At 42.2% G+C, this 19320-nt stretch overlaps 1 protein-coding gene across 1 annotated transcript in view; it reads left to right on the forward strand.

The window, feature by feature from the left end:
• The first annotated feature begins 320 nt into the window (after nucleotides 1-320).
• jmy.S (junction mediating and regulatory protein, p53 cofactor S homeolog) overlaps nucleotides 321-19320 on the forward strand; it is a 44472-nt gene continuing 25472 nt past the window's right edge. Inside the window, exon 1 of the mRNA XM_041580525.1 lies at nucleotides 321-1391. Within this exon, the coding sequence (XP_041436459.1) occupies nucleotides 759-1391 (633 nt within the window). The 5' untranslated portion in view covers nucleotides 321-758. The remainder of the gene's footprint in view (nucleotides 1392-19320) is intronic.

Here is a 19320-nt window from a genome sequence, read left to right on the forward strand (position 1 = left end):
TACCGGTCAGTCTTGCTGCATGCTGGGTATTGTAGTCGTACATTAAAAACAGTTAAACAAAAACTACATTACCCAACATGCATTGGGATACACAGGCTTGGCACATTAGGGCAAGGAAAAAACTTTGGCTGGTTTCTAAAGTACAAACCAGCCAAAGACCCTAAAAGTAGCCCAACTCCGTACTTTAAATTAGTAGCACAATTGGGCTGAAAAATCACCAAGCAGGCAACCACTATTGTAATGCTGCCGAGAGGCGGGGCTAATAGATGCACACTGAGGATCTCTCACACAAAAGTTACTAGGGAAACAAAGTGACACACTTCCTATAGTCCATGGCCCGTGCGCGCGACCCACTGACACGTGCGCTTGTTTACGTTCCTGGCACAGGCCGTGACGTCACCCCCGGTGAGGAAAGTGTTTTGTTGAGTTCCCGGTAGGCTGCAGCTGATAGGAGGGGGTTACGCAGGACGGCGAGCCTTACAAGGGCTATGACAGCGTTAGCCAGCAGCTTGACTGAAAGAACGAAGACAAGGAGGAGGGAGAAGGGCCCGTCGGCTGTCAACAAAGCGCGTCACGTGACGTGCGAGCGAGGCCGCTGATGACAATAGAAGGCAAAAGCGGCTGAGATCCGGCATCACCGAGAGCAGAGCACTGAGTGACAGGGTCCAAGGATTCCTCCGCCGCTAGCGCGGACGCACACGGGCCACCCCAAAAGGACCTAATGCCGCAGCGGTGAGGGAAGGGGGATTCTGGGAGCCATGTCTATCAGCCTGGAGGATACGCTGGAGTCGGACTGGGTTGCTGTTCGGCCTAATGTATTCGAGGAGAAGGAGAGGCGCAAGTTCGTGTTTATTGTGGCCTGGAATGAGGTGGAAGGCAAGTTCGCCATCACCTGCCACAACCGGACGGCGCAGAGGCAGCGGAGCGCAGAGAAGACGGCGGGTCGTAGTCCGGCCAAGCAACTGCAGCCGAGGGAGAGCCCCACAGAGAGCCCCGCAAGGAAGGCCCGCGAGGAGCCGGAGGAGGAGGACGACGAGTGCAGCAGCTGGGCCGGACTCTTCTCTTTTCTGGACCTGAGGGCCGTCCATCAGCAGCTGTGCTCAGTTGACAGCGACCTGGAACCCTGTCTGCCCTCCTTCCCCGAGGAGCCCTCCGGCGTCTGGTCCGTACTCTTTGGCTCCCCTGAGCTGAACGAGGCTGAAGTGGAGGAACTGGGCCGCCTGCTGCGCCTCTACCTGGGCCATGCGCTCGACACTTGCGGCTGGAAGATCCTCTCACAAGTCCTGTTCGCTGACTCCGACGACCCCGAGGAATATTACCAGAGTCTCAGCGAGCTGCGCCACAAGGGCTACGAGGAGCGGCTGCACAGGGCCCGCAAGAGACTCCAACAGGTACCGGGGCGTCTGACAAGTTGTAGTGTAGTTCAGTAATTACCCCACAACTCCCAACAACTCCCGGCTGAGAAGCTGTTGTGTGACAGGTTTGCTATTGGGATAACTGGAGGTCAGCAGCTTGAGTACATGCAGCAACTCCCAGCAGCTTGAGTACATGCAGCAACTCCCAGCAGCTTGTGTACATGCAGCAACTCCCAGCAGCTTGAGTACATGCAGCAACTCCCAGCAGCTTGAGTACATGCAGCAACTCCCAGCAGCTTGAGTACATGCAGCAACTCCCAGCAGCTTGTGTACATGCAGCTACTCCCAGCAGCTTGTGTACATGCAGCAACTCCCCGCAGCTTGCGTAAATGCAGCAACTCCCAGCAGCTTGCGTACACGCAGCAACTCCCAGCAGCTTGCGTACACGCAGCAACTCCCAGCAGCTTGCGTACACGCAGCAACTCCCAGCAGCTTGCGTACACGCAGCAACTCCCAGCAGCTTGCGTACACGCAGCAACTCCCAGCAGCTTGCGTACACGCAGCAACTCCCAGCAGCTTGCGTACACGCAGCAACTCCCAGCAGCTTGCGTACACGCAGCAACTCCCAGCAGCTTGCGTACACGCAGCAACTCCCAGCAGCTTGCGTACACGCAGCAACTCCCAGCAGCTTGCGTACACGCAGCAACTCCCAGCAGCTTGCGTACACGCAGCAACTCCCAGCAGCTTGCGTACACGCAGCAACTCCCAGCAGCTTGCGTACACGCAGCAACTCCCAGCAGCTTGCGTACACGCAGCAACTCCCAGCAGCTTGCGTACACGCAGCAACTCCCAGCAGCTTGCGTACACGCAGCAACTCCCAGCAGCTTGCGTACACGCAGCAACTCCCAGCAGCTTGCGTACACGCAGCAACTCCCAGCAGCTTGCGTACACACGCAGCAACTCCCAGCAGCTTGCGTACACACGCAGCAACTCCCAGCAGCTTGCGTACACACGCAGCAACTCCCGACAGCTTGCATAAATGCAGCAACTCCCAGCAGCTTGCATAAATGCAGCAACTACCGGCAGTCAAGTTATTTGGGTTATTTCTCTTCCATTACAGAGTAGAGTAGTTAAACAACACCTGTCACCTGAATTTGTTTCCCCAACCAGAATGAATGTACATTGCAAAAGTGCTTAGAATAGCACCCTCATCCATTTTACATTCACTTATTTTAAAGGTTTGCTTATTCTTTAAAGGGTTGTTCAATCTTAAATTAACTTTTAGTATGACGTAGAGAGTGCTATTTTGAGACAAATTGCAATTGGTTTTCATATTTTATTGTTTGTGGTTTTTAAGATATTAAGCTTTTTATTCAGCAGCTCTCCAGTTTCTAATTTCTGCTGTCTGTTTGCTATGGTCCAAATTACCTTAGCAACCATGAATTCATCTGAATAGACTTGAATATGAATAGAAGAAGCTTGTATATAAAGATGAATAATAAAAAGTAGCAATAACAATACATTTGTAGCATTAGGGTAGGGGCACACGGCGCGATTTCGCCGCGATTCTGCCCTAAGCGAGTTGTCGCTGCGTTTTTTAAGCCGAAATAGCTTTGCTAACTTTGGCGCTGGCGTCAATGCAAATCGCGGCGCAATCGCTGCGCTAATTCACACGCGGCGATTCGTTTTCTATTGTCGTCCGAAGTTGCCTCGCTGGGCGTTTCCGGGCGACAGTAGAAAAAGAATCGCCGCGTGTGAATTAGCGCAGCGATTTCGCCGCGATTTGCATTGACGCCAGCGCCAAAGTTAGCAAAGCTATTTCGGCTTAAAAAACGCAGCGACAACTCGCCCAGCGCAGAATCGCGGCGAAATCGCGCCGTGTGCCCCTAGCCTTACAGAGCATTTGTTCATTTTTTAAATGCGGTTAGAGACCCCTGTTTGAAAGCTGGAAAGAGTCAGAAGAAAAAGGCAAATATTTCAAAAACTATTGAAAAAAATAAAAAATAAATAATAAAAAAAAAGGCTAATTGAAAAGTTGAGTAGAATTAGCCATTCTATAACATACTGAAAGTTGACATAAAGGTGAACTACCCCTTTAATTGGCTGAGTATGCTGAAACTACAGGGGAAAAGTATGACTGTTTTGCTAATTGAAAAATGTATGCATCAAAAATAAAATTTGTCTCGCTGAGTTTCCAGTCCAGTAAACTAAGTCTAAGTAAGTCTAAGTAAAATTCCTAAATAGCGCACAATTCTCATAGACTTTGTTTTCTTGCTCCATTAAGTTTCCAGAGCCCCTGGCAGATAAGTTAAATCAGGGTGTTCGGAACATATAATTTAAAGGGGTATAACACCAGTACAATTCTACTTTTACCTCATGGCTGAAACTGTCAAGTACAACTGTCAGCCACTGGTAATTATAGTTAAACAGCCCTTGAAAATCCACAGATTTCATGTTTATCTCTGTTAAAACAATGAAAAAAACCAACAGGCTTGGCCTGATATATTGTAGCATTAGAAGCTCATTTTATTTTGTTTCTTGTGATTTAAACAATAACCTTTCAGGCTTATGGTGCACATTCACATGAATGGCAGCTGCTGTTTCTTTTATAGCCGACGTATAAGGGATGAGACGGTTCTAGGGACAGAGCAGCCACTGTAATTGATTAATAGGGATGCAAAGAATCCAGGATTCAGTTCGGGATTCAGCCTTTTTCAGCAGGATTCGGGCCAAATCCTTCTGTCTGGCCGAACCGAATCCTAATTTGCATATGCAAATTATGGGTGGAGAGGGAAATCGCGTGACATTTGGTCACAAAACAAAAAAAATGTTTTCCCCTTCCCACCCCTAATTTGCATATGCAAATTCGGTTCGGTGAAGGATTCGGGGGTTCAGCTGAATCTAAAATAGTGGATTCAGTGCATCCCTAATGTTTAATACAGACCAAAATAAACTTGTTGGATTGGTCCTTGTCTGTCCTCTCTCTGGCAAGTTGCTGGCTTCATATTCAATAGCACCATTATTATGCTTGTAATGCCACAGTTCTGACGTGTTCTTTTAGACATTCATACACATCATTGCTATGGGAGATGAACTTATAGGGGCAAATTTACTAAAGGGCGAAGTGACTAACGCTGGCGAAAATTTGCCAGTGTGACCTTATTTCGGTACTTCGACGATTTACGGGCACAGGCGTAACTTCGCTAGTTAAAGAGACTGACACTATGCTCATTCGAACTCAATTGCCAGGCGAAGTTGCGCTCTGGCGAAGGGACGTAACTGCGCAAATTCACTAAGATGCAGATTTTACATGAACGTTACCTCTTGCGCCAGACTTGCCTTCTCCAATTTAGACCAGGCAAAGTGCATAGAGTAGATAGGAGTTCCTAAAAATTTGGGTGAAAATTTTTCGAAGTCCCAAAAAGCGCTGACGTTTCCTTTTTTTCAGGGTGATAGGCTGCGTAAAATGTTTTTAGGGTAACCGGCTTCCCCCCTACATTTCCTAACATATGGCACATAAACCATACACTGGGCTCATGTGTAGGGCATTATAACAACTCTATTTTATTAAAGGGATACTGTCATGGGAAAACGTGTTTTTTTTCAAAAGACATCAGTTAATAGTGCTACTCCAGCAAAATTCTGCACTGAAATTCAATTCTCAAAAGAGCAAACAGATTTTTTTATATTTAATTTTGAAATCTGACATGGGGCTAGACATATTATCAGTTTCCCAGCTGCCCCAGTCATGTGATTTTTGCCAGCACTTTAGGATGGAACTACTTTCCGGCAGGCTGTTATTTCTCTTCAATGTAACTGAATCAGTCTTAAGGTGGCCATAGACTCAAAGATCTTTCCCCGATATGCCACTAACAGCATGGCTATATCGGTGGTAATTCGAACGTTCGGCCGTATGGCCGAACGATCGAATTACGATGCGCCAAGGGGCTCCGACGGTCGGTTAAAAATCAAACCTTCCCAATCGATATCGTGGCCAGATATCGATCGGGAAGACCCGTCGGAAGCCCACATACACGGGCAGATAAGCTGTCAAATCGGTCCAAACGACATATATCGGCAGCTTTATCTGCCTGTGTATGGCCACCTTTAGTGGGACTTGGCTTTTACTATTAAAGGTGCCCATACATGGAGAGATCCGCTCGTTTGGAGATGCGCCAAACGAGCGGATCTCCCTCCGATATGCCTACCTTGAGGTGGGCAATATCGGCTGATCCGATCGTGGGCCCTAGGGCCCAACGATCGGATCCTAACGATGCCCAAACGGGCGGTCGGATCGCGGGACCGCATCAACGAATAGATGCGGCCGCGATCCGACTGGATTTTCTGTCCCATCCGATTGAGATCTGCCCGACTTTCGGCCAGATCTCGATCGGTGAAGCCCGTCGTGGGGCCCCATACACGGGCCAATAAGCTGCCGACACGGTCTGTCGGCAGCTTTTATCGGCCCGTGTATGGCCACCTTAAGTGCTGTTCTTAAATCTACCAGGAAGCGGTTATCTTGGGTTAGGGCAGTGATCCCCAACCAGTAGCTCGTGAACAACATGTTGCTCTCCAACCCCTTGGATGTTGCTCCCAGTGGCTCAAAGCAGGTGCTTATTTTTGAATTCCTGGCTTGAAGGCAAGTTTTGGTTGTATAAAAACCAGGTGCACTGCCAAACAGAGCCTCAATCTAGGTTGATAATCCACATAGGGGCTACCAAATGGCCAATCACAGCACTTATTTGGCACCCAAGAACATTTTTCATGCTAGTGTTGCTCCCCAACTCCTTCTACTTCTGAATGTTGCTCACTTGTTCAAAAGGTTGGGGATCCCTGGGTTAGGGAGTTGCTATCTGGTTACCTTCCCATTGTTCTTTTGTTAGGCTTGTGGGGGGGGGGGGAAAGGGAGGGGGTATCAGAGCACAAGTCATATGTCAGGGGGCAGCTGGGAAACTGAAAATATGTCTAGCCCCATGTCAGATTTCAAAATTCAAAAATTTGTTTGCTCTTTTGAAAAATAGATTTCAGTGCAGAATTCTGCTGGAACAGCACCTATTAACTGATGCTTTTTGGAAAAAAAAACACGTTTTCCCATGACAGTATCCCTTTAAACTCCTCCGGGCTTGTGTAATGTAATGTATTTGCTGCAACATATACGTCCATTCAACTTTAACTTCCCACCTTATGCAAATTAGCCAACGCTAGCGCACCTTTGCTCTGCTTGCTGAATTAACACTAGCGCAACTTCGCCAGAGTTCGGCCCCCTGGACAAAACTTCGCATGTTAGTGAATTTGTGTTGTCTGAGCAAATTTTCGCCTGGCGAAGTGTTGCGCTGCCTGCGAAGCCGTCGCTGGCAAATTTTCGCTGCTTAGTAAATTTGCCCCCATAGAGTGAATTTTTTTTTGCTACAGCTTGCCATAGATTTTAACCAACATTGTTGGTCCATCTAGTCGGGCATTTAACCTATCATCAACAACTATCAAATGTAGTTACAGCGTGGTGCAAATGTCATGCTTCCTAAACAGAATGATTCATATAAGTCACAGGTACCTGTGATTTGTCTGACAATTATATACTTTGTCTGTACAGGTATGGAACCTGTTATCCAGAAGTCTTGTGACCTAGAGTTTTCCGTAATTTGGATCTTCATACCTTAGGTCTACTAGAAAATCATGTAAACATTAAATAAACCCATTAGGTTGGTTATACTCCTAAAATGGATTTGTTATATCTTAGTTTGGATGAAGTACAAGCTACTGTTTTATTATTACGGAGAAAAAGGAAATAATTTGTATAAAATTGGATTATTTGATTATAATAGAGTCTGTAATTGGGAGCTTTCTGGATAACGGGTTTCCAAATAATGTATCCCATACCTGTATAATAATTGGCTTACATATTGAAAAATCGAGCTAAATTAAAAAAAGAAAACTTCACATAATTGGGCAACTCCGTTTGTAGCTTGAGTCTGTTGCCCAAATGTTACTATGCTTGTCCTGGTGTTCCTATTAGAATGCTACAAATGTCATATCCCTAGTGCTTTAGACAAAGTAGAACATAAAATTCCCAAGGACTATATAACACACCACGATTTCAGATGTTTTGCCACTCTGGTGATTAAAGGAACAGTAACAATAAAAATGATAGGGTTGAACATAATAAAAATTTCTTGCAATAGGCTGCTACCCCATGTATTTTCTCATTTGGCAGCGTGGATTGCAGGATTTGTCTTTTTTTATTTCCCATTCTCGGACACGAGGACCAGGTTTATAAGTAAACAATGAACTTGCCTTTATATGATTTTGGAATGTGGAAGGAAACTTGCGTAGATTTGGACAGGTCTCCTCGACCAATATCTTAGTAAAATCGAGCAGGTTTGAAAATCTTATCATGGGATGGGACTAGGGATGCACCGAATCCAGGATTCGGTTCGGGATTCAGACTTTTTCAGTAGGATTCGCCGAATCCTTCTTCCCGGCCGTATCGGATCCTAATTTGCAAATGCAAATTAGAGGCGGGGAGGGAAATCACGTGACTTTTTGTCACAAAACAAGGAAGTAAAAAATGTTTTCCCCTTCCCACCCCTAATTTGCATATGCAGTATTCAGCCGAATCTTTCGCGAAGGATTCAGGGTTTGGCCGAATACAAAATAGTGGATTACGTGCATCCCTACATGGGATACATCCTCACTCTGACGATTTTACCTCCATCACTGTGATCAGTGACAGAGATACAGGCTGTCAACCTGATCATGCCCACCTCAGGATGGACATATCGGGGAAAGATCCAATTGTTTGACATTCTTTCAGTTAAAAATAATCAGGGCGTGAAAATTTGCCCTTTAGTATTAATCTAAGCTGACAATCACCTTGCTATTAATAAATACCTGCTTGTCATAGCAGAAAATAAGTTTTATGTTGTCCAAAACTTCCATTGATTAAGAGAGTGTGCACTAATAAAATGATGGAGAATTTATTCCTTATCTTGGCATGCAGCATAATCTATTTTATAAGATCATCGATTGAATGGCTAAATGTTTTTCATTTGTTTTAAGTTGGCACTTTATCCATTTCATTGTATATTTACTGCTGTTACTCCTAGAGGTACAGTATGGATTGAAGAGGAAGGCCCAGCTCTTAGTTGATACAGTAGCTGAAGCTTTGCTTGCCTCACCGTCTCTTGTGAAATATTAACCACACATTGAGTGATTGTTGGCTGTACATGTATGTGCTCCATAACTATTATGATCAGATTCTGTGTAATTATGACTGACTCTGATATCCAAACTTCACCACAGCATAACATTTGGAATTGTAGAAATAGCCCCCAGGGTTTTGTTAGTTGTAGGCTTCTATTAAAGCTCCGATAAAACTGTTAAAAGCCATAAAAAGTGTTTTTTTTTCCTTTTTAATTCTTATAAGGATGCTATGCAGCCTCTCAATCAGATTTATTTGCCTCCACTGGCACAGTCATCTTCCAAAGAACTTTTACAGAACCCAAAAAAACATGACAAAGCAATAACTGGAAAACTATGTTCAACATTGGTTGTGCCATTTGGCCCTCAGTGTCTAAAGGTTTTAAAAGTGCTATTTAGTCAAACTTGTTTTGCAGCCTTTAAAAGAAAATCACAACATTAAAGGGATCCTGTCATCGGAAAACATGTTTTTTTCAAAACGCATCAGTTAATAGTGCTACTCCAGCAAAATTCTGCACTGAAATCCATTTCTCAAAAGAGCAAACAGATTTTTTTTTATATTCAATTTTGAAATCTGGGGGCTAGACATTTTGTCAATTTCCCAGCTGCCCCTGGTCATGTGACTTGTGCCTGCACTTTAGGAGAGAAATGCTTTCTGGCAGGCTGCTGTTTTTCCTTCTCAATGTAACTGAAGGAGTCCATATTATCGTGAAATTCACCATAATATGGAGTGCGGGTCTTTCTGCTATATTGTATGACAAACCTTGACCCTTGCACCCAAAATCATTTCTGATCCGGGAAGAGTGCACTCTGTACATAGTGTGTGTGTATATATATATATATATATATATATATATATATATATATATATATATATATATATATATATATATCGCGATTGCTAAGACAATTGGATTGTTGATAAACCGCTGACTATATCTGCTTGCGTATGTCCATGGTTGTATCTTTGTCCTGTAGGCTGCAAGATCTCGCATATTTTTACCCATGGCTGTCAGTCCCTTTGTTTACTTTTGCAAAAGGCGTGTGCAGTGAACGATCGTTTAATGATCTGTTTGTACAATCAAACCTTTACTTGCCAAGTTTTTTGCAGGTTTTTCTTCCAGAGAATATTCTCAAGTATATTTGCATTCCCCTTTGTTACCACATTTTTTCCTCGTATTGTGAAAAAAAAACACATTTGAATTTTGTTAAATTGCCCCCTATGTTCTAATGGCAGAAACTCTCTTGCATTTTGCTGGAAGTACAATATTGCTATCCAAGGTAGCAAAATCATACAATATACAGACATATGAATTGTTGGCCAGTAGGTCATATAATCTAGCCTTTTTTGGCAACATTTACTCTACCTCAGTAATTCTTAGCCTTTAGATTGCATTAGTTTGTATTTACTGTCTAAATTAAAGTAAGGAATTGCTTCAAATACTGTAATAGCTGAGTTAAGGTGGCCATACACATACAGATCCTCTCGTTTGGTGATTTGAGGTGGGCGATATCGAGCTGATCCGAAAAGAATACAGGCAGTCAAATCACAGGACCGCATCAATGAACATATGCGGTCTGCGATCCAACAGTATTTTTACCCCTTCCCAATCGACATCTGGCCGACCCTCGGTATTATATCGATCGGAGTCAGTTGGAGGGCCCCATACACTGCCCAATAATCTGCTGACTCAGTCTGTCGGCAGCTTTTATAGGCTCCTGTATGGCTACCCTTAGACACACTAATAAGGAGATCAGAATTAGCATTAGACTCTGTGGATCATATCAAGCAGAATACAGAAACACGAAGGCTAATATAGAGGTCTATAAGAATTCAGGTACGTTAAATCGGGAAAAAATATACTAATGCAGTGTTGGTCAGGCTCATGCTGGATGCTTTGTCCATTTGGTGTATCGTTGTCCCATGGCCTGCAATGCAGATGCAGAATTTGGGTGGCAGCTTTTATCTGTTCACCTCATCTGGATAATAGCGTATAGGTAACCTGAGAAATCCATATTATGTTATGTTAAATTATTTATTTAGCAATAGTTTAAAAGTAAGTATATTGTAGGTCCATGGCAGTTAAAACTAATTTTTAAAGAAAGATTGATTGTCCTGCTGGGCAAGTCTAGCACCATCTTCTGGAGGATTTTAGGAAATAGGCTGGCCTGTCACAGGCAGATACTGTTGATCTACTTGCCAATTCCTGAGGAATGGGGACCTATTGGCCATACACATAGAGATCCTCTCATTTGGTGATTTGAGGTGGGCGATATCGAACTGATCCGAAAGGAATACAGGCAGTCAAATCACAGGACCGCATCAATGAACATATGCGGTCTGCGATCCAACAGTATTTTTACCCCTTCCCAATCGACACCTGGCCGACCCTCGGTATTATATCGATCGGGGAAGTCAGTTGGAGGGCCCCATACACTGCCCAATAATCTGCTGACTTGGTTTGTCGGCAGCTTTTATAGGCTCCTGTATGGCTACCCTTAGACACATTAATAAGGAGATCAGAATTAGCATTAGACTCTGTGGATCATATCAAGCAGAATACAGAAACACGAAGGCTAATATAGAGGTCTATAAGAATTCAGGGACGTTAAATCGGGAAAAAATATACTAATGCAATGTTGGTCAGGCTCATGCTGGATGCTTTGTCCATTTGGTGTATTGTTGTCCCATGGCCTGCAATGCAGATGCAGAATTTGGGTGGCAGCTTTTATCTGTTCATCCATCTGGATAATAGCAGAGGATTTTTTTTTAGTATAGGTAACCTGAGAAATCCATATTATGTTATGTTAAATTATTTATTTAGCAATAGTTTAACATTAAGTATACTGTAGGTCCATGGCAGTTAAAACTCATTTTTAAAGAAAGATTGATTGTCCTGCTGGGCAAGTCTAGCACCATCTTCTGGAGGATTTTAGGAAATAAGCTGGTCTGTCACAGGCAGATACTGTTGATCTACTTGCCAATTACTGAGGAATGGGAACCTATTGGCCCCGGAATGGGCATCTGACAATCTGTGAGAAGAGTGCAAAGCATGTGGGTGCAGTCCAGGTCCTTTTGTGATCTGATTGCTGGATGTAAGTAGCGCCTGATGGTGCTCTTCTCCTCTTTGGTACTGCATACCCATCAAGTGGGGCTTTTTCTGCCAGTGTGCTACTGAATATACTGTAAGGGACTTGTGCCTCTTATCCTGAGGAAAAGTCCAATGGACGCTACACCAAGGGTTGAGATGCTCAAAGTCGAAGTCCAGGCAAAAGGGTCAGGGCTGGCAGCAAATCAGCATAAATATAAACATGTAGAAGGGCCAGGAACCTAGAATAAGTCAGGAGAATAATTTTATAGGGCACACAGGAACTCACTGAATTATAGGAACAGTAACACAAAAAAGTGAAAGAGTTTTAATGGAATGACAAAATACGGTACCGTTACCCTGCCCTGGAAAATCTGTGTGTTTACTTCAGAAACTACTATAGTTTATATAAACAAGCTGCTGTGTAGCCATGGGGGCAGCCATTCAAGTACAGGATACACAGTAGATATAGTCATATGAAAAAGTTTGGGAACGCTTCTAAGCCTGCATAATAATTTACTCCACTTTCAACAAAAAAAATAACAGTGGTATGTCTTTCATTTTCCAGGAACATTTGAGTACTGTTTTCTGAACAATGATTTTTGGTGAAGTAGTATTTAGTTGTATGAAATTAAATTAAATGTGAAATTAAATGTGAAAAACTGGCTGTGCAAAAATTTGGGTACCCTTGTAATTTTGCTAATTTGGATTAGCTCGTTAAACCTTGAACTTCATAGGCAGGTGCGACCAATCATGAGAAAAGGTATTTAAGGTGGCCAATTGCAAGTTGTGCTTCTGTTTGACTCTCCTCTGAAGAGTGACAGCATGGGATCCTCAAACGAACTCTTAAAAGATCTGAAAACAAAGATTGTTCAGTATCATGGTTTAGGGGAAGGTCACACTGTGAGATTTGGGGAGATTTAGTCGCTGCAGGTGGAAGACGGGGGAGCAGTTCAGGGAGCTCTGAGGTGATTAGTAGCCGGGTGACTAAATCTCCCCAAATCTCACAGTTTGACCTTTCCCTTAGGGGAAGGCTACAAAAAGCTATCTCAGAGGTTTAAACTGTCTGTTTCAACTGTAAGGAATGTAATCAGGAAATGGAAGGCCACAGGTACAGTTGCTGTAAAACCCAGGTCTGGCAGGCCAATAAAAATACAGGAGCGGCATATGCAGAGAATTGTGAGAATGGTAACAAACAACCCAAAGATCACCTCCAAAGACCTGCAAGAACATCTTTCTGCAGATGGTGTATCTGTACATCGTTCTACAATTTGCACAAAGAACATCTGTATGCCAGGGTGATGAGAAAGAAGCACTTTCTGCACTCACGCCACAAATAGAGTAGCTTGTTGTTTGCAAAAGCTCATTTAGACAAGCCACAGTCATTTTGGAACAAAGTACTTTGGACTGAAGAGACAAAAATGTAGTTATTTGGTCATGACAAAAAGCGCTTTGCATGGCGGAAGAAGAACACCGCATTCCAAGAAAAACAGTTGCTACCTACTGAAATTTGGTGGAGGTTCCATCATGCTGTGGGCCTATGTGGCTAGTTCAGGGACTGGGGCCCTTGTTAAACTCGAGGGTCAGATGAATTCAACCCAATATCAACAAATTCTTCAGGATAATGTTCAAGCATCAGTCACAAAGGTAAAGTTACGCAGGGTTTGGATATTCCAACAAGACAATGACCCTAAACACACTTGGAAATCTACAAAGGCATTTATGCAGAGGGAGAAGTACAATATTCTGGAATGGCCGTCACACCCCCGCGACTTGAATATCATGGAAAATCTATGGGATGATTTGAAGCAGGCTGTCCATGCTCGGCAGCCATAAAATTTAACTGAACTGGAGAACTTTTGTATGGAAGAATGGTCAAAAATACCGTCATCCAGAATCCAGACACTAATCAAAGGCTATAGGAGGCGTCTAGAGGCTGTTACATTTGCAAAAGGAAACTCAACTAAGTATTGATGTAATATCTCTGTTGGGGTGCCCAAATTTATGCACCTGTCTAATTTTGTTATGATGCATATTGCATATTTTCTGTTAATCCAATAAACTTTATGTCACTGCTGAAATACTACTGTTTCCATAAGGCATGTTTATATATTAAAAGGAGTTGCTACTTTGAAAGCTCAGCCAATGATAAACAAAAATCCAAAGAATTAACCCTTTAAGTGCCAGCAGAATTTCACATTTTGGTTACGCGAAATGCCAGCCGTTTTTAAGCATTTTGTGCTCTCTCACTTTAGGGGCATTTTCTGAGGGGAAACCTATAGTTTACCTAGGAAAACTATACATTGTTTTTTTCGGTAGAAACTGAGCTTTCTAAATCTGCCTGAGTTTTCATGTATTTCCACCTGTGCAAAAAAATTTATAGTGCTAAATACCAAAAAAAAATGAAAAATTACCATTTTTCATCGTATATCAATTTATACCAGAAAAATATTTCATTTTACGGATGAAAATCCAACTGATTTGGAAAGCCTTATGTCTCTCGAACGTGCCAATACCAGATATGTATAGTTTTAGGGAGATTTAGGACTTCTGTACCTCAAAAACTCCCGGCAGTATATTACCGAATTTTGAAAGCACTAAGGCAGAAAACGGCATGCTTTAGATTCCAAGGCAAAAAATCCTGAAACCATAGGTTTACCCCAGAAAACCATACATTTTTGAAAAGTACACATTCTGCCGATTACAAAATGGGTAACTATGTCTCTCTACTCCCAACTACTAAACATAAAAGCTTGTCTGAATATAGTGGTTTTTCAAAAAAAATTTCAAAATTCTGAAAAATCATTTCAAAGGTTTTATTTTGCTGCTCCGCATATCCCAAACTATATTAGGTACCAAGAAAAAGCACCTGCAATATGATTGCCAGGGGTCCACTGAACAGTTTGATACCCATTATGCATAGGTTTACCAAAGTATCTGGCATTTAGAGACACCAATATGAAGTTAGCACATCCAAATTGTTCAGGACTTTACTTCAGCTACTGAGAAATCAACACATTGACTGCATTTTTTGTGGGGTAAAAACACAGAAATATATGTTTACCCCCCAAACCCATATATTTTTGGAAAGTACACATTCTACAGAATCTAAAATGGGTACCCATGCCTTTCTGCTCCAAACTACTGAGTCGCAAGGCTTTCCCAAAATTGTCGGTTTTGGTGAAATATCTGAAAATTGCCTCAAACCTTCAACTTCCCAGCACCATATCACCCATGTATCGTTACGCACCAAGAAAAAGCACCCTAAATATGATTGCCAGAGTTCCTCCAAACAGTTTGTTGCCCATTGTTCATAGGTTTACAAAAGTATCTGGCATTTAGAGGCCCCAAAATGAAGTTAGCGCATACAAATAGTCCTGTGGGTAACTTTATCTAATGAGAATTTAACACATTGACTGCATTTTTGTGGGGTAAAAACACAGAAATATATGTTTACCCCCCAAAACCCATATATTTTTGGAAAGTACACATTCTACCGAATCTAAAATGGGTACCCATGCCTTTCTGCTCCAAACTACTGAGTCGCAAGGCTTTCCCACAATTGTCGGTTTTGGTGAAATATCTGAAAATTGCCTCAAAGCTTCAACTTCTCAGCACCATATCACCCATGTATCGTTACGCACCAAGAAAAAGCACCCTAAATATGATTGCCAGGGTTCCTCCAAACAGTTTGGTGGCCATTGTTCATAGGTTTACCAAAGTATCTGGCATTTAGAGGCCTCAAAATGAAGTTAGCGCATACAAATAGTCCTGTGGGTAACTTCATCTAATGAAAAATCAACACATTGACTGCATTTTTCTGGGGTAAAAACACAGAAATATATGTTTACCCCCCAAACCCATATATTTTTGGAAAGCACACATTCTACTGAATCTAAAATGGGTACCCATGCCTTTCTGCTCCAAACTACTGAGTCGCAAGGCTTTCCCAAAGTTGTTGGTTTTGGTGAAATATGTGAAAATTGCCTCAAAGCTTCAACTTCCCAGCACCATATCACCCATGTGTCATTACGTACTAAGAAAAAGCACCCTAAATATGATTGCCAGGGTTCCTCTGAACATTTTGGTGACCATTGTTCATAAGTTTACCAAAGTATCTGGCATTTAGAGGCCCCAAAATGAAGTTAGCGCATACAAACAGTCCCGTGGGTAACTACAGCTAATGAAAAATCAACACATTGACTGCATTTTTGTGGGGTAAAAACACAGAAATATATGTTTACCCCCCAAAACCCATATATTTTTGGAAAGTACACATTCTACAGAATCTAAAATGGGTACCCATGCCTTTCTGGTCCAAACTACTGAGTCGCAAGGCTTTCCCACAATTGTCGGTTTTGGTGAAATATCTGAAAATTGGCTCAAAGCTTCAACTTCTCAGCACCATATCACCCATGTATCGTTATGCACCAAGAAAAAGCACCCTAAATATGATTGCCAGGGTTCCTCCGAACAGTTTGGTGGCCATTGTTCATAGGTTTACCAAAGTATCTGGCATTTAGAGGCCCCAAAATGAAGTTAGCGCATACAAATAGTCCTGTGGGTAACTTCAGCTAATGAAAGATCAACACATTGACTGCATTTTTGTGGGGTAAAAACACAGAAATATATGTTTACCCCCCAAACCCATACATTTTTGGAAAGTACACATTCTACAGAATCTAAAATGGGTACCCATACCTTATTGCTCCAAACTACTGAGTCACAAGGCTTTCCCAAAGTTGTCGGTTTTGGTGAAATATCTGAAAATTGCCTCAAAGCTTCAACTTCCCAGCACCATATCACCCATGTGTCATTACGTACCAAGAAAAAGCACCCTAAATATGATTGCCAGGGTTCCTCTGAACATTTTGGTGCCCATTGTTCATAAGTTTACCAAAGTATCTGGCATTTAGAGGCCCCAAAATGAAGTTAGCGCATACAAATAGTCCTGTGGGTAACTTCAGCTAATGAAAGATCAACACATTGACTGCATTTTTGTGGGGTAAAAACACAGAAATATATGTTTACCCCCCAAACCCATACATTTTTGGAAAGTACACATTCTACCGAATCTAAAATGGGTACCTATGCCTTATTGCTCCAAACTACTGAGTCGCAAGGCTTTCCCAAAATTGGCGGTTTTGGTGAAATATCTGAAAATTGCCTCAAAGCTTCAACTTTCCAGCAACGTATTGTCCATGTATCATTACCAGCATAAAGCATCCTAAATATAAACATAGGGGTCTACTAAACAGTTTGATGCCCAATGTGCATAGATATACCAAACTATGTGGCGCACAGAGACCCCCAAATGACAATATGTATAGACATTTTCACGGCTGACGCACTGGCTGCTGCAATATAAGCACCTGGTGTGTGTATTATGCGACATTAGACCCCCCTAACAGTACAGAGACCCCAGAAAACCATATATTTTCAGAAAGTACACATTCAGACGAATCCAATATGGGTAAATAAGTGTTTCTACTGCAAACTGCCAAACTGCAAAGCAATGCTGAACATAAAGGTTTTTATCAAATTTCTGAAAATCGTCACAAAGCTTGAATTTTACCCCATTATATGCCCCACATTTCGTAAGTTATCAGCATAAAACATCCTAAATATGAACGGCAGGGGTCTACTGAACACTTTGATGCCCAGTATGCATAGATATACCAAACTATGTGGCGCACAGAGACCCCCAAATGACAATAGTGTATATACATTTTCACGGCTGACGCGCTGGCTGCTGCAATATAAGCACCTGGTGTGTGTATTATGCGACATTAGACCCCCCTAAAAGTACAGAGACCCCAGAAAACCATATATTTTCAGAAAGTACACATTCTGACGAATCCAATATGGGTAAATAAGTGTTTCTACTACAAACTGCCAAACTGCAAAGCAATGCTGAACATAACTGTTTTTATCAAATTTCTGAAAATCATCACAAAGCTTGAATTTTACCCCATTATATGCCCCACATTTCGTAACGTATCAGCATAAAACATCCTAAATATGAACGCCAGGGGTCTACTGAACACTTTGATGCCCAATATGCATAGATATACCAAACTATGTGGCGCACAGAGACCCCCAAATGACAATAGTGTATATACATTTTCACGGCTGACGTGCTGGCTGCTGCAATATAAGCACCTGGTGTGTGTATTATGCGACATTAGACCCCCCTAAAAGTACAGAGACCCCAGAAAACCATATATTTTCAGAAAGAACACATTCTGACGAATCCAATATGGGTAAATAAGTGTTTCTACTACAAACTGCCAAACTGCAAAGCAATGCTGAACATAACTGTTTTTATCAAATTTCTGAAAATCGTCACAAAGCTTGAATTTTACCCCATTATATGCCCCACATTTCGTAACGTATCAGCATAAAACATCCTAAATATTAACGCCAGGGGTCTACTGAACACTTTGATGCCCAATATGCATAGATATACCAAACTATGTGGCGCACAGAGACCCCCAAATGACAATAGTGTATATACATTTTCACAGCTGACGCGCTGGCTGCTGCAATATAAGCACCTGGTGTGTGTATTATGCGACATTAGACCCCCCTAACAGTACAGAGACCCCAGAAAACCATATATTTTTAGAAAGAACACATTCTGACAAATCCAATATGGGTAAATATGTGTTTCTACTGCAAACTGCCAAACTGCAAAGCAATGCTGAACATAACGGTTTTTATCAAATTTCTGAAAATTGTCAGAAAGCTTGAATTTTACCCCATTATATGCCCCACATTTCGTAACGTATCAGCATAAAACATCCTAAATATAAACGCCAGGGGTCTACTGAACACTTTGATGCCCAATATGTATAGATATACTAAACTATGTGGCGCACAGAGACCCCCAAATGAATCTATAGCAGACAAAATTTCCATGGGCAAAATGAAGTAACATAAAACTGAGCCAAATGGTATAAAATCAGTAAAATCCAACAAAACCACAAAAATCAATGGCTTTTTTTTTTTAGCCTAATGTAATTAACGGTCAGAATCAAAGTTTGATTATTTTAGCATAGCTAAATAGGTTTTACAGATAGAAATAAGCAAACAACACCTACGCAAAGCTGAAAATGAAATAAAATGGCTAAACATGCAATAAAATGGCTAAAAATGTACAAATATCACTGAAATTGCAATATAATCACCGAAATAACATACAAAAAGGTATTGCGTGGTGCAATTAGCAAATACGCTATTCGCAATGGCAATAAAACAGTTTTTACAGGCAAAAATACAGACGATGCGATAAAAGAAAATAAAAACACACAAAATAGCGTATGTGTGTGTACAACAGACAAATTGTGTGTTGTATGCGTGTTGTTTGCATGTGCAAGTGTGTGCAAGCATGTGTAAGGGCTGTGAATATATGTGACCCCCCCTGATCCCCCAAAATTTAATGTATGTGTGTGTAAGTGTGAATATAAGTGGGAATGTAAGTGTATTAGTACAATAGGTGTGTGTGTGTGTGTTTGTGTGTTTGTGTGTGGGGGGGCACTAACCTGGGGTGGCAGGCTGTAGGTCGTCCAGGAGGGCTGCATGAAGAGCTGGAATCGTCTTCATTGCTGGATCTGGTGAGTGGGCGGTGCTGTAGGGCTAGGAAGCACAGGCAGCAGGGCACCTAGATTTCATTGTGC

The sequence above is a fragment of the Xenopus laevis genome, chromosome 1S (assembly GCF_017654675.1).
Source record: "Xenopus laevis strain J_2021 chromosome 1S, Xenopus_laevis_v10.1, whole genome shotgun sequence".
NCBI classification, from domain to species: Eukaryota; Metazoa; Chordata; class Amphibia; order Anura; family Pipidae; genus Xenopus; species Xenopus laevis.